Source organism: Bombus vosnesenskii, unplaced genomic scaffold, assembly GCF_011952255.1.
Source record: "Bombus vosnesenskii isolate JDL3184/JDL3185 unplaced genomic scaffold, Bvos_JDL3184-5_v1.1 scf7180000013267, whole genome shotgun sequence".
In the NCBI taxonomy this organism is placed as follows: Eukaryota; Metazoa; Arthropoda; class Insecta; order Hymenoptera; family Apidae; genus Bombus; species Bombus vosnesenskii.
Genome location: NW_022882927.1, coordinates 8,160,291 through 8,176,654, shown reverse-complemented (window position 1 = coordinate 8,176,654; position 16,364 = coordinate 8,160,291). Strand labels below are relative to the sequence as shown.

The window sequence follows — 16,364 nt, the reverse complement described above, 5'->3', positions numbered from 1 at the left end:
AATGTTCGTTGATCGCTAGCTACTTTATTTCTAGTAGGTAATAGAAATTTACTTTACCTACAATCGATATCTGGTACTTATTGAAGGTACTCGCTGGTGCTAAAAAGTAACTAGGTGTGAATACATTATCGACTTCTTCTAATCTGCAGATATTTCAAAATTCCTTCCTTACCTACATGTTACCAGTAACATACTTTGCATCCTATATTTCTCATTCGACACTCGTATCGAAACAACACCTATCAAAATTCATTTAGTTCAGAATAAAAAAAGACATCACGTAGAAAATTTATTTGAAAATAAAACTTTATTACAAAACAGTCGTTTCAGTTAACACATTTCGGAACGTTCGGTCTGCAGACGGGTTCTACGATGGTTACGTTTTGCCCGCACGGTGGACAGGGTGGACAAGGTGCACAAGGAGCAGGTGGACAAGCTGGAGGACAGCACGGATCACATGGTTGAGTGGACGGAGGACAACAGGAACAGCTTGATGGAGGACATATCTTCACATCGCATGCAGCACGGCACGGTGGATAACATGGTTGACAGGGTTGAAGGCACACGGGTTTGCAATCCACCTCGCAGACGTATTGCATCTCGAAGGGCAGGTCGTTTCGTACGGTGAGACATTTGCCTTGGATTAAGTAGCAGTAGGCCAGAGCCAGGACGGGGTTACCGCTGTAGGGTAGGTGGTGAGGATCGGGCACATGTGCGAATATGTCGATGTGCGTGTATTTTAAGGGAGAACAGCTACAGGCTCCGTGCTGCAATCGATACGAGGGGGTGAGAACGAGTGGTCGAACGAGGCGGGCCGAAGGGAGATAGGCCGGCTAAATGAGGCTTTAAACGTCATTGTAATGGAAAAGCTTTTTAATCTGCCATTAATGCCTCCTCGCGGTACTTATGTTAAGCTGATCGCCCATAAAAAATTCATTCCGCCATCCTAAAGAGGGAAAAGCGCGAGATATGTAGGTGTGTATAAAATTGCTTGCCGACGGATATTGGTTTAAAAACGATGTTAACACGATACCTCTTCAAATACCGTGTTATAGGACTGCGATAACTTATTGAATAGTACTAGTTAAATATAACCATCGCGTGAGGAAATGAGATTAATTTCGTAGAATGGTAAGTTTAATCGATCATGGATTAACACGAGACTGATTATCCGAGTCTAGTGAAAGAAGATCAGGCTTGGCGGTTATTTATCCCCTCGTTTAAGCCTCCGATTATCGTAGTTATTACCTGTACCTACTATACAGATTTCAGTTTCTTTCTTAGCCAAACGCTGTCAGTATATTCTATAGATCAACGTAAGAAAAATATGTTACACGAACACGTGTCACTGGAAGCATCATTAAAAAGTTATAACGAAAGAACGATGTAGAAAATGATCGGTAACGAACGTGCGCTTCTACGGTGCAAAGTACGAATAGATCAAGAACCATTACATCTAGTAGTAGGCAGGAGGTATCGTGATACTATTACGAAGTAACTTTGACGAGCAATAAATGAGAACTTCAAAGAGTAACAAATTCAGTCTTTTGCCACATTTTGAAGTGGAGTTGCGTAGCTGTAATCGTAGAAGTATTATGATACCCTCTGACCACTACTAGACGTAGATTATATTATATAATTTATAACTCTTTAACGATGCTTTCAAAGACGTATGATTAGATGACATTTTTTCCTCTCGTGACCTATAAAATGTACTAACAAAACTGGGACACGCCACATGTTTCTCTGTCGTACTGATATAGATAAAACTGCGTCAGTTTCAGATCATCGACTGGCTAGTTCAGCGGGAATCCTGTAAAATTAAGTTTAAGTATAAATTTCCACGGGCTAGGCTTCCGTCTGGCTGGCTTTCCCGAAAGAAACGTCACGAAAGAGGAACCGTTTGGCCAACGTCAGAACTGGAGCACCTGTTGGAGATTCGGGAAAATCGCCAGCGCTCGAGGCGATGTCCAAGTGAAGGTATTTCAGAGCCGTTTCTGATCGAGTGCCGTGTTAAAAGTTGCGATTCTTCACGCCTAAGAAACGAGATAAATTTCTCACTTAGTAGGTTCTAAAATATATTTTACCTTGTCCAGGCCGGAAGACATAATTAAAAAGGCGGATGGATTTTGGTGCCCTCTGTTCGTCACGCTACTGCCTTTAGGTGGCGCTTGGTAAATATCGTCGCCTTCCGTTCGACCTTCGTGGAAGTGGAAGTCCTCTCTTCGTATCCTTGATATCTCGAATGGATCGCCCATTGTCTCTCCGGAAGCTTGGAGTTTCTCGGCGTTGCTGACTAAACGCGCCACTGCATTGTCCATAGCGATCTGGAGTAAATGGTACAATAATTTATTTCACAATGGAACGATTTTGAAATTCGTCATTTCGGAAACGCTTACCGAGTATCCGCGACCGACGGTGAGCATCGCGTGGTTTGTTAGCGTCGCGACAGTGAAAATATGCGGATTAACCGAGCACAGGGCCATTTCTTTCATGTGACAGAGAGCATCGGCCATAGCCAAGCGACCATCCGCGTCCGTATTCGAGACACGTACCCTTACGCCGGACTTAGCGGTGATCACCTCGTCGGCGACGTAGGAATTCTCACCGATGCTGTTCCGTACCACGCACAGAGCCACCACAGCCTTCACCGTCGGTGGTTGCAGCAAATTCACCACCTGTCAACATCAAATCCTTCCTACGACTACTTTCATAAACATACCAAACGTATAACACTTTCAACAGTTAACGAGACTATGCGCTCTCTTTTAATCTTCTTACTGTCTCGATTAAGCATTAGGAAATACAAATTACATGGCACAGTTGTACCATCGATTATCCCGATCGTAGAACCGTGCTCATAATCATATCGACCAAATTGCCGATTTAATCATCGTAAAATGAAACGCTCGAGTTAAATCCCTCCTATAGATTACGCCCGATACTGTCTATAATTTCACTAGCCACCTCTGGTCAAATCGGTTAACAACCTTCGAATACAATTGGAAAAAGTTGCAACAAAGCGAAATAGAAAGCGCAGAGAAGCCTTTTACGGGCTATCAAACGTTTCACTTTGATACCGCAGCGTTCAAACGCATGGACGAACAGTCTGTTATAGCGAAGCACCTGCATGAATCCAGCGCACGCTGCTGCTCCGCATTTATCCCTCGACATGCCGAACATCGAGCCGCCAACCTTAAGGTCGGTGCCGCCGGTATCGTAAGTGACACCCTTAGCCACGAGCATAACCGTTTCCAGGACGCAGGCAGGATTAGGCGGCTCGTAAGTCAGAAAGATAATTCTACCCGCGTGTCGGGGTATCATGGAGGCTGCACGGTTCACGCACGCGAACAGAGGATATTCCTGCAGCAGAGTTTCCTGGTCGGATACAACCTGCATCGTCACGTTCGTACCGCAGAACAATTCCGCAAGGTATTCTTCGACCCTTGGGGGTGCCATTCTTTCGGGATCTGCGCCACCTGCAGGCAAATCACGTGAAATTAGCGTAGGAAATGAGATTTCGAGCTATCATCGGGGCTAATTCGAAGCCGTGTTATTGGGACGATTTTACGCTCGGAAATGAGGAAGATCGAGCTGTTGAGGAAATTAGGGCGTAATAGGGTTGAACTTTGGGTCGTATATGTTTGAAAGTGTCTACTCTGTTATGGGATACAAGCGAGGGATAATTATTGTTGGTATGAAAAGTAGAGAGGAGGGTGAGTCAACGACACGGTGGGAAGTGCAACATAAGGTTTATTTTCTTACGAGGTTGGTAGACATGAATTCTCGCCACTTTGCCAAGTGTAAAGCTGAAATATAGATATGACGGAGTATTGTCTCTTAAGTTTCTAGAGATTTACACGTCCGACCAATTACCGCGCTGCTTCCCTCGGAGCTTCTACAGGAGATTTTATTGAAAAAGGGCCGACAAGGTTAAAAAAGATTGCGAATGCTGGTGCACTCTGCAAAGTAGAAGCAATGCAGGTCGTTCTACACGCTTCGAAACTCCCTCAATGACGCGAGTAGATTCTTCTAGCCAGGCCATACACTCCAGCGGTATAAAAAAGAGATGGTAAAACGAGAAAGAGTCTAACGAGCGACAAGATTTTGGCTTTTTGAATCTACGGAGTACTTGAGAAACCCTCGTTCCCATTTATTTTGTCTGTAGTTTCTCAAAGAGTTAATATCGTATTAAAAGTAACATTACGCTTAATCTACGGAATAATTCGCCCGTTAAAGATCATTAAAAAATACGCGCGTTCCTTTCTATTTGCTGGTCGAACAGTGCAACTACGACCGATCTTTTCCTTCCTTTAACAATCGGCCTATTCTCTGTGAGTATTATTTCAGCCAAACGGATCAACGTTTTTGTCACCTCTAATATTATTTTACGTTGACAGAGGCACGAGAAAGACGTGAACAGTAGATTACCGGGAATTCCGTTTAAAATTTTTACGCGACACGTTTCTTCCATCGGATATAGAATTTTTTCGGACCCATAGTTTTTCAGCAACGAGAAATTAATACGATCCACGTAGTTGGAAGCGAACGGTCAGCGAACGAGGCGAGGAGAAAAAATTCAGGCGAATAATCAACTGGAAACTGAAAACGGCAGTAATTGTTTCTCGAGCGTCCAGGGTGGAAATACGGCCTGGTATTTTAAACATTGGAGGGAAAGTGCATCGGCGCCGGCGTAACGTCGCGCGAAAACGTATATACGCAACTTTTTCTCGCTTAATTAAACGCCCGAGATTCTTGGGGAGAACGAGCAAGTGGAACAGCCTGAAATTTACATTCCCCCGACCGCGAGGAACGCGAATAAAATGTCGAATCGCTGCGTCTATGTCGAGGAAAAAGTATTCGGACGATGGCCTCTGAAAAATGTTCCGTCGTCAACGTCCCAGAGTAAACTAGAGGACGATCAACGTTGTCCAGGGACGAGGCAAGAAATTCCACCGAGGAATCCATTTCGAATCAGTCCCTTTAAAATAAAGAGCACCGATAACGTCTAAATGTTTGAATATTAAAATGGCCCCCAGAGGAACTTTGCTGAAAGGTACGAACACGAAGATTCACGCTCGACCAGTTACTCCAAACGAGTTGTGAGCCGCCAGCGATTTTTCCTTCTTCTCCCACGTCCTATTTCTCCAAGGGAAGTCCGCGAAACGGAAGTCGGGGCCATTCTTCGGCCAGTGTGCTCGATAAAGTAGCAGGAATCTCTCTCGGCCCAGGCAACGACTTACCGATGTCCCTCGCCACGTATCTTCCGCTCTCGAGCGCCGAGGCCAGCTTCACGATACCCTGAAGCTTTTTACTGCAAATCGGACTCCATACGGCCAGTTGACACGCCTTGTAGCATCGGTCTGGGCATGTTTCTCGAACCTCCAACGGCTGCACAGAACCGGCAAAGCGATTTCGTGGTTACAGAAAGTATCATTACCAATCGACTTTGAATAGGGTCTTTGGAGGATTAACAAGTTTCCTTATTATCGAACTCTGTAGCTTTGGTTTGATTGGCGAATGGAAGGATGGTGGTGATATTGATAGAATTATCGACAGGTTTGTTTGAAAGGTCAGGGACACAAACGGATCGATGACCAATTTACAACTTACGCCAGTCACAGCTCGATATGATAATTTTATCGTAGTTGCGGAATAGATGGATATAAAAAAATAGGTCGTGGACGTATTCGAATGAACGACTACCGTGGAGACGGAAATCCTGTAAATCAATCGCCTGAAATCTTCTAAGCTTTTGTTCGAGCCTGTTTTCTGTACTAAATTGGAAGAAACGGACTCAACAGAAACAGAAATACCATCAATTACTAAAAAGAAAGCGGGCGTACCGAAGAAAGCTTGTCTGGACTGAAAAATCGATATAGAATTAACCCCAAGAGGCTAGAGACGATGTCCAAGTGACGGCGAATTTTCTGTAGCGTGAAAAAAAGGATGCAACAGCCGTTTTGCTAAAATATCATCCCCTTAGAACCCGTGTACCATAAATCATTAACAGGAACGAGACCATCGCCTCAATCCCTCGAGCATCCTTTAACTACACAAATTCCGTCGTAAAAAAAGTTGATCCTACGAGACATCTGACACGGATCAAAGAGGTTAACGTTCACGTTGAAACAAGATAAGCGGCGAAGAAGTTGGTGGAGCGCCAACGAAGACGTCAGTTCCTGCGGAATATTTCACTAGCCAGAGAGAACCAGTTTTCGCAACGTAGACACGCTGCCGGCGTTCGGTTTCTAACGCAGCTTCTTAGCTGCCTTTGTTTCTCCACACGGAAAATATTAAAGCGGATAATCCTCTTAGTGGATCGCTCGATTCATAAGCGAGCTTGCCACGGAACACGTATGTTTCGTTCAAAAGTTCTCGAATTAATCCCCTTAACATTTCGCTCCTCGACCCATTGAGAGCTTGTTTTCCTCCCTCGTTTTCTATCCCCTTTCTCAACCCTTTCTGACCATTCTGCTCTTTAAAAATCGCCATATATAGCATTGCTTTTAATCCCCGCTCTTTCCTCGAACGCCTGTTTCTTTCATCATGGCACGAGGCAAGTTTCAGCATGGAAGATGGTTTCTCGTCTTCGTTATCCGAACGCCCGGCATAGTTCCGCGTTAATGTATTCGCTGCTCGTATCGGAGCCGCGTGTCTGCCTACCCGATAGCTATTATTTCGAAGTAGGTGAATAGTTTACGAGTATATACATGTTGGCGATATCCTGCGAGAGCTTGAAATCGAGGCAACGTTATGTAACAGATTAGGCTGTTAATACATTGCGAACAGTGTTTCCATTTCTCCAACTTGTTAGCGAATGTAGATCCCTCGCGTCAGATTTACCGGTTAATATTTAATTTCCAATCTCTCGTCCGCCACATATGCTTTCTATCGAAGAATTTCTTTCTCGTCGAGCTCGAACTTTGTTAAAACGTTATAAATATCTGATTTATTTCCATTATCGTTTTAGTTCTTTTGGAAAATTGGAAATAAAATTTCTTTTCGGAAAATTCCGATCGGAAAACCAATTCACTGAGAGAACCACGACAGATAATTTTTTAATTACAATTTTTCTGAGATACTCTCTGATTATCGCGTCGCTTCTGCTTATTTTTTGTTCCTTATAATATCTTGTCGAAAGGATAAAATTCGTCTAGAGCGACACGTAGATAATCTCACGGCATGTCTCAAGATCAATAACGGCGAAATTCCGAATGTTTAAAAGAACCCGGGAATTTCAATCGAAGCATCTGAAATTCCGGGAGCACCGAAAGACAAGTAATATTCGAGCCGGGGCTAAAGTACCTGCAGCTATTTTAATCTTGTCGCTGACCGTCTTCTGATCTCCTTCGACGAAAACGAGCTTTCTGACAAAAACGCTAATCAAATATCCGAAAAAAGCGAATTAAAGGGACCACGAAGCGATAAACGACGGGGGAGAGAAATAAAAACGGGTCACAGCCAAACGAGAGAGACAGGGAGAGGGAGAGGGAGAGGAAGGGTGAGAGAACTTCTACGAGAAGAAGAGCAAAGGAACGAGACGTTCTACAAGAAGAAGGGTGAAAGTGTCGAGAGGATGAGAAACGGAAGTACCTCAGGGTACGGAAGCGACGAAACGAAGAGGCGACGTTCACAACGGCGTTCCGATTACGCGGCGTCGGAATTCCGAGGGCGTCTTCCGGTATTTGGAAAACGATGCTCCGTATTCGCGAGACCCGCCTTAGGAGGATGGCTAAACGACGGAGGAAGTGCGGGCCGACGAAAGAAGGAACGAGCTACGCGTCGATGGTTCAGACACACAGAGCCTGGACCCTCGAGTATTTCGCTAATTAGGTCGCCTTGCCGGCCGCCTGGATTTAGGAACGCCAAGCATCCACTACTCTTGACAAGACGAAACTCCCTACTACGTTACCCCTTCAACATCTTATACCGTTCTCCCCTACTTTGGCCAAAGAAGGCGCGTGGTGCTTCTTACTTCGTGTGTTCGTTGCTTAAAGCTGCAATAGCAATGGAGATACGAGTTTCGTTTCGGAGATAAGGGTCGAAAGTCCCTAGGCAGTTGTATCCGAAACAAAGAACGTGTAACGTCAACAGGACGAGGTGCTACGTTTTTGAGAAAGAGATAATCTTTTCTGGCACCTGGTTCGCTGGCGGATGGCTAGCTACGCGAGCGGTTTGGGATTTGAAAAGAGCGGCTGTTAATTTTCTAATGCGATTAAATGGTATTAAGTGGAACTGATACAGAAACGGGAATTCGGTGTAACTGTGTGTACAGTGGGCATTAGCGAATAACCAAGTTTCGAGCGTTAGAAACGCGTGGCAAGAGGTGCATTTGAGATTAGGATTGAAAGGCAGTGAATAGCGCTTGGCCACTCAATGTTCTGGGCGAACGTTGGTGAAAAAGAGATTATGTTCGTGCAAATGTATGAGCGATTTAGTCACCGAGTCACTATTCAGAGTTTTATCTTGTTCTCTGAACTCTATTTTATAATTATTTTTAATTGACCTAACCGGGTTTTACGTGGTATTAAATCTGGCTTATAGCTCGACCTTTTTACCTTTCTATAGGCAAATCGGACAAAAATTTCTAGAACAATGTTGTATACGTATTTTGTGGGACATTTCAAGATTAAATTTACGTTGATTTTAATTAAAGCCGCGTTAGAACGGATTTAAATGCGTGTATGTAATTTCTAAGGATAACGAAGCAGCATGTTAACCCAAATATCAGCAGTATCAGTTTTCCCTGCTAATTAATCTTGTCTCCGTGTGGCGTTATCGATAATTTCGCAGGCAAGATACCGCGCCGATACGATTGACCAATGTCAAACAGGCAATTCTGGTACAGAACACGGCTCGTTTCCGATCGTAATTCCGATTGTCAGGTATATCATGTGCTTGTGAGAACGAAGCTGTAATCAAGCGTAGTTTCGCAACCTGGGAAGACATCGATGAACAATGGGGACTCGTAAGACACACTTATCCATCATCCGCAGCTCGCGTTGCCACTGCCGCTGACGGGTGTTGTTTAATAGCTCTGTTGACCGCGCGTTTCGGAGCTGATACCTGTCATGCGCTGCTGTTTACTCAAAATGTCGTCGAACCGGAAACGCTTAGGATTTTATTCGCTCTAGTAACCAGACGACTATCTGGGATCTTCCCATCATCCACGGAGAACCATCCTCAGGCTGACATCTAGAATCACGCGTGGAAAAGCATAGTTACGAAGTACAGGAAAAGCAGCGATTATTAAGGGATGGAGAAGAGACGACCTTGACCGGCCAATTGATTTTCTACGGGTTACACTCGATGGTCGTAAATAAATCAGAAACGAAACTTTTCAGCGAAATTGCTTTCCGACGTGTAATTAACGTCGACCATCGAGGGGATAACGAGGTAATCTAGAACGTTCACTTAGTGGAGTTGAACCAAGACCAGGATCAATCGTTTATCCAGAGACTAACGGAGCATTTGGAACAAGAGTTGCTCAGCAAGTATTACTGTCTCACTGGTTTTCGATAACTGAGCGTACGGTGCCGTTTGTTATGGATTAAGATGTCAGAAGGATCGGCTGAATTCATTCGATCCTTGCCAATCCACGAGAATGTGACGGCGGATTTAGGTCGGTTTAGCGAACGAGAGTCGACCAGCCAATCAAACCCGGGACCAGGTTGAAACACGGGAAGCTGAATTCCTTTCAAACACAGGCCACAGGCTTCCTATTCTGCGAGCGTAGTCCGCACGCCAGCGGCCTGTGTTGTCTCTGTTTGATTGGTTTAAATGGCGCGGCAGTGACCACAATTCGACCGACTATCTGGGAAACGCTTTAACCAGCCGTGTTGCCTACAATTGAGCGGCGCGCGTTTATCAGCAACGTTGACGTTACTAATCTTCGGTTGCTCCACTTTCTTCCGGGAGCTGTTCGATCTGTCATGCTCCAGTCAGTTTCCGTCGTTTCCCCCTTTTTACTCCCCCTTTACCACTCTCTACTTTGGTTCATCGATACGCTCCAACACCTACGAACGTAAGCAGAGAGTCTCGACTTCTCGTTCGATTGTCTCGTTCGTAACTGGTTAAAAGTGTTTTCGATAATTCTCTGACCAACGCGATTTCAACACTTGATAAAGACACGCGACCGAGGAAAACGATCGTTCACGGTATTTTGAGCGTTTAATTTGGCGATTCGGGTGAACTAACGTCGAGTACTTACTACGTAGAGGCCTTCTAGAGCTCCAAGAAGCGTGACCAGCTCGACGTTCTCGAAGCGGATGTCTGGTAGAAGCGCAAGCAGCGGACACCTGACGCCAGCCTTCAACGCTCTGTTTAAACACGAATTCTCGTTTAATAAACAGTCGAACGAGAAAATAAAGGGAAAACAGAAGGCAGTGCACGGTCGGTCGAAAGTAAAATTAACCCGATTCCATTATCCCCGGAAACGAAAAAGGAAATAATATATCAATGTCAATCTTGGCAGCAAAATGAGAAATCAGGATCGATTTTAATAATCATCAAACCATGATTGAAATCAATTGCATGAAATAGGAATAACCAGCGATAAACTTCGTATTGTCAAACTATCGTTGCTTTCAACTTGACGCTTGAGCTGACGAATATTAAATAGAAAAAATACAGAGGGAAATATCGAGCACGCGTTTCTACGTGCAAAATGCGACATACGTATCCAATATTTCACCCTATCGCGAGTCATGCTCTCTCCAAAACACAATTTCCTCCCCTGAAATCGTGTCTTTTGTTCGACGCGTTTAAACTTCGGAACGGTGTCATTCAAAATCAAGGAATCGTGACCAATATCGGTTGAAAGTTATTCTTTCCTCCTCGTTTCGCTGCGGTATTTCAGCTGTCACGCTCGCGAGTGTCGTCGATGTGCACGCGGAATCCCACGCGACAGTCCTCGCGGCGTTTCTGGTGTCAGCTCGTGGAATTTCATTTTTCAACCGAATTTCGGGACACTCGGCTCGCGTGGAATTTCACTTCCTTCGCGCTCGCGCGATTGCCAGACCCTATTTTATGAGGAGATCGAGCGATGCTGAAGATTTCTCATAGTGGAATTGCTTGATTAATCCTCTCGAATTGAGGAGGGAAAGTCGTCGAAAAATTAGGGGAATCATGAGTAGCGGGCCGAATCAATATACTTATTTAGGGACGCCAGTACGTTTGTATAGAGATATATGAAAGAATAATAGTTCGGTTAAAAAAAATACAGAGACATTAAATTTTTATAAACGTTTCCATCTTATTCGCCACTTAAAATCATTAAATTTTGGCTAATTAAATTTTATTCCATTTTCTATTGCTTCGAAGTTATGACTCTGTTCTGTATATTGAAACTCCAATTCATAAAAAGCGGTTCTACTATATTAACGACATCTATCCCTTTTCTGTTATAAATCTCAAGCACAGTGTCAATTTTCTGAAACGTGTGAAATCCCTTCCATAACTACGATATTCGTTAAAAGTTTCTACATTGCTCTGGGTTGTTTGATTCTCCTTTCTAAACGCATTTATCTTGTTCTTTTGCTATTTCCTTACCGTCTTCCGCCTGTATCTTCTATTTCCGCTCGCGGTCAAACTCCAATCTTCGATGGCCGTTTAATCGACACCGTTTGACCAACGGTTATCCCTTTTCTAACCAAGAAAACTGGATGTTATCGCAAAGAACCTATCAACGTTCGTCGAACCTCGGCGCGTTCGACGTTTATTCCGCTTCCGGCGTATTAAGCGCGACAGTAAAAGGCGGCTCGGGGAGAGAAACTGTTATCTTGGTGCACCCTCGATCATGAATATTTATCTCTCGTCCCACAGCTTCGCTTCATTCCGTATTTATTAAGCGAGAGACAGTCGCGAATCAAGCGTGCCATCGCCATAAATAGACAGGGTCGATCCTCCGTTAAAAACTGATAGATCCGATGAATCATTCAGCCGACCGTGCACGAACAACCCTTCCACCCGGGCTTGGCGGCTACCTATTCCGTGTATGTTCTTATAAATATTCAACAGCTCTATTTATCTTTCCTCCTGGAGGACATCCATCATATGAAACGAGAGAACCTTCCAATCGAGATAGGTGTGAACGCTACTCCGCTTTCGACCAATTCTGCGGGGATTAACACGATGAAGACCTAGCCAGATATCTCGAAATTTCGTGTTATTGGTAGTTGACGTTGTTTGAAGGTTAGTAGGGATCATCGAGGTCGTACCACGTTTACAAGGTTATTACAAGGCCAACGAAGCCGTACAAACGGCTAAAAATCACGAAAGTTCACGTCGTGTTATTGATATCCGCGGTGTCATCGAGATCATGTCATTGACACTCAAAGTATCATAAAAGTCGCGTTATTGACAGTCGAAGGTCGTTTGAAAGTCCACAGGGATTATTGAGATCGTAAATCAAAGATCATTTAATAGAAGTAAAGCTCGTGACGCTGTCATTTGAAAAAAAAAAGAAAAATGAGGAACTTTTTTAAAAGTAGTTCGACCGTTCGTAATTACGGAAATTGTTAGAATAGTTGAATAATTAGGGTAGGAAGTTGAAGGTAGTAATATCAAACAGCACATGTGAGTGGACGTCCTCTCCCATATATAGTCAAACTTGTAATCTGAAAATTCACGCGGCTCGTTAGGCGATGGTTTGTCGGTCAATTCGATTAACCAGCTTCTCTCGGCGATGCACCGTCCTTTTTCGCCGCGAGCAAACATTTCGGTCCCGATCGGACAGCCGTGCCCACGGGAAGGCAAAGTTAACCGCGTTATCCCACGCGAAACCTCCTTCGTTATTCAACAATCGTGTAATCCGAGTTCGTCTAATGAGCTTGCACTTTGATCTCCCGCACCAATTAAGCCGTGCAATTAATAAGCAATTACGTGGTGATTAGCTCTGGGTAATCCGCTTGTTCCTTTTTCCCTTTCGCGGGAAATTACTGACAAATATACACTACCAAGTCTGATCACTCCCGCGCGCAATCCAACTCAGATTAGCCTAAAAACTCCTACTAAGAATATCTCTTATTAAAAAGATATTTATTCGATACTACCTTTTGACGCCTTTAGTGGCCGCCTCGGCGAAGCTGCGAACGTCATGGTAATCCATGTTGAGCGGCCCGGTCGGACTGTAAATGAGCCTTTTCGCGGGCAAATTGATGGACAAAACCGCACCGATCACGCCCAGAGCGGAATCGATCTGGGCAGCGCTGAACAGCACCGTTTTGAACGGCTCAGGCTCATCGAACCCCGGCGCGCAGCCCGACACCAGGATTATACCATCGTAGTCGCAGCTGCAGATGTTCGGCTCGATTTTCAGCTGACACGGCATCCATCTGAAACGAATCATTATCCTCGTTAGCCCTGCTCTTCGCTAATTGTCGTGGCCCCGGGCTTTCCGAGTGATTATTTGTCAACGATGTATCCCGTCATAACTCTTAAACAATCGACCACCATCGATGTGTGGTTTCTCGATCGTTTTTATTCTGACACAATTGACAGAGGATCGAACTGGCTAGGCCAAAAGTTACTCCGGAGAAAATGGAAGATCAAATCTTAGCCTAATGAGAGATTCGGACGTGGATGGAATTATTTTAGGAGGACAGATCAGATTTAGCGCTCATGTAACAACACGGAAATCTTTGACGTTTCGGTTGGAATATAAAGCCAGTTTAATTGCAAAGACGGTATAGGCGGTATTCAAAGCTTTAGACTTAAGAATGGAGATCTATCCACGCTGCGAGTGACTCAATTACACGACACAGGAAAGATCGCTGTTTGAATCTTGATGCAGCTCTTCTCTTGGAATTGGAAATTTTAGAGATAAGGTTCTCTCCGTTTGAGAGTTTGGGTCATTTGACGTAATAAAATCAGAATGTATCTCTTGTATAACGAATGAGAGACTTTTATGTTTAAATAGAATTTCTTTATTACTATGAGTTCAGAGACAATAAGGATTCTAGCAACTTAAAAAACACATAAATCTCGCTATTTTGGAAATGGCCATAGTTTCGTTCTTTGATTCAAGATCTATTGCGTGCCACCAACTTCCAGTTCGAACATCTCCCCATTACTGTTAAATCCACCATCTCTTTATCGTTTCCTCCTTTCTCGAAACTCTATACAAAATCTCAATTTTCCGAAAAACGTTAAACACCCTCATCTCGAGTCTCTTTTAACGAAAAGTTGAATGAGTTGAGAAACTCCGCTTGAACTGGTATTACGTCGGAGGAAATTTCGTACGAGTTTTCCTAAGAATTTTCGAATCCCACGTGGTGCAGTTACACGCGTCGGAGGAAAGTTTCCTTTGGCTTATTTTCGCAGACTCGCGACCACATCGAAGGGGGCGGGGGCATCTTCACGCAAGTTCGCGAAAGCAACTCGACCCCTCAGGGGCGGAGGTGTTAGATCGTGCAGCAACTCGTACGCTTTTGTCTTCGTTACCCATCGATAGCCACGCTTCACACCGCTCAGAACAGCCGTGAGCGTTTATCACGAACAAATATACGAATATTCGGACGGTATGCACGATCTGACACTCGAAATTTTGCCCCCTTGGATTTCACTCCAGATTTTTGATCTCATAAAAAAATATATTCCTTAATAAAAAATTTAATAGTTATTTCTTGTAGATATTAAAATTTTGTATTATTATTTATTCGTATTAATATTTGCTTGAGCCTCGTTGAAGTTTCGTACAGAGTACATACGTCTTTCTCAAAGTTTCAATTATAAAGTTATGATGTTAAAAGAAGTATCATTACTTAAATAAAAATATTTTGGTGAACTTGTTGGCAGATCCCTTACCGACTTCGATGATTTTTGAGTATGTTATCGGAGGCATAACGCTGTAAAACTTTTCCCTATACATGTAACTGTCGGTCAGCCCTAGTTTCCGACATATTTGCAAGAAACTGCCGGTACCAATACGTTGAATCCTGGCTATCTGTTCGTATCTGTGATACAATCGCGAGCGTAGTCGACACTTTCGCCACTTGGCGATCTGTCGATATCCATCAACCATCGATTTATTTATTTTCGTATCATACTTTACGGATCTAATTCAGCTGCTAAGAAAACCTCGATCACAATTGCATATACCAATGGTCCGAGTTGTGACTCAACGCAAAGTGAAAACAATTATTATTCTTATAATTAATTTATTATTATGTTATGCAGTTGTTGTCAGACTGAAGAATTTTCTATGTACTATTTGCAAATATCCCGAAGAAAAAATCAATCAAAATAATTCCTCGTAACAAAGCCAAAAATCATCGGAGTCGGTGACGCAGTAATCTTTCGACAAGTTCACTAGTATTTTTAATAAAAAAGTATACAGTTATGTCATAGTTGTAACAAAAAATGTATCAAATTGAAACGTACATTAGTTTCGTCTACGGAATTTAAGAAAATCGAAGTTCATTAAAAGTCACTTAACGCCAAACTTTATCGGAGTTTCGATAACTCGAACAACTTTCAATCGAAACTTGTTCCGAACGAGACTTATTCTTCCACAAGAAATATCCAATTAACCGTTAAAGAAGACGAAGAAATGTTATAAAACAACGTTCTTCTCAAGAAGACTGTAAGAAGTAAAATCGAAGCGTGGCAGTTTCTCGAAGTAAGCCGAGTGGACGTCGAGCCACTCCGAATCTGCACGAGTCCTCACGGGTCAACGATTGCAGAAACGCACGAGCGTCTACGTGGCGAATTGTTTCACGGTCTTCATGAACTTACCTTGACTCTACCGCCATGGTAGCTGTGTTAGCGACGTCCTTTCGGAAGAGAAATTCGAAAGACTGCTCTCTTCTCGAGATCGATGGTCTCTTTTCTGTTACTGGGCCACTTCGAAGGAATAGATTCGAAGGCGCATGGATGGCGATTGAAAAATCGCGAAAAAATCGAGATGACGTTTCTCGACGTCGACGCGAGACACCGAAAGGACCGAAAGTATCGAAATATCAAAGAAGAACAACGGCCAATCGACCGTTGTCCTTCACTGCCAGCTTCACATTGGATATCGTTCCTCGTTCACTTGCTGCTTCTTTCCCTTTTGTTCTGTGTTCCTCGGCTTCTTGTCTTCGCGATCGATTTCTTTCGCACGCTGGATGCTCACTCTCCAGGATTTTTATGGACAGCCAGGAACGCTAGGGTGTACAGTGTTGCCACTGTTGCCAGTGCAGCCGTGATTCTTCCAGGAAGTGCTATGTATATGGTACTTCGCAGAATGATAATTCTTAGCCAACTATGTTAGTCAAGTTGGAATTAAAGTTGATAAATGATAAATTTATACGTAGTACAATAATATTTTTCAACGTTAAAAATATGATAATAAAAATTTATTTGAAATGCGTAATGTCGTT

The 16,364-nt window shown here is 43.6% G+C and overlaps 1 protein-coding gene across 1 annotated transcript; it reads right to left on the bottom strand.

Annotated features, from left to right (window-relative positions):
• Window positions 1-268: 268 nt before the first annotated feature.
• Window positions 269-16,104, bottom strand: LOC117230782 (putative aminopeptidase W07G4.4). The gene is made up of 8 exons (XM_033488555.1): window positions 15,739-16,104; window positions 13,056-13,337; window positions 10,214-10,322; window positions 5,244-5,391; window positions 3,127-3,479; window positions 2,400-2,678; window positions 2,088-2,327; window positions 269-767 (listed from the first exon to the last, which is right to left on the bottom strand). The coding sequence occupies exons 1-8, from the start codon at window positions 15,753-15,755 to the stop codon at window positions 327-329; spliced, it is 1,869 nt and encodes a 622-aa protein (XP_033344446.1). The 5' UTR covers window positions 15,756-16,104; the 3' UTR covers window positions 269-326.
• Window positions 16,105-16,364: the final 260 nt, after the last annotated feature.

Excerpts from the sequence above, each read along its gene's own strand:
- LOC117230782 (XM_033488555.1), bottom strand. Across the intron at positions 5,392-10,213 it reads CTCTAGAAGGCCTCTACGTA|CCGTTGGAGGTTCGAGAAAC; the intron begins GTAAGTACTCGA and ends GGTTCTGTGCAG. Across the intron at positions 2,328-2,399 it reads CCGTCGGTCGCGGATACTCG|ATCGCTATGGACAATGCAGT; the intron begins GTAAGCGTTTCC and ends CATTTACTCCAG.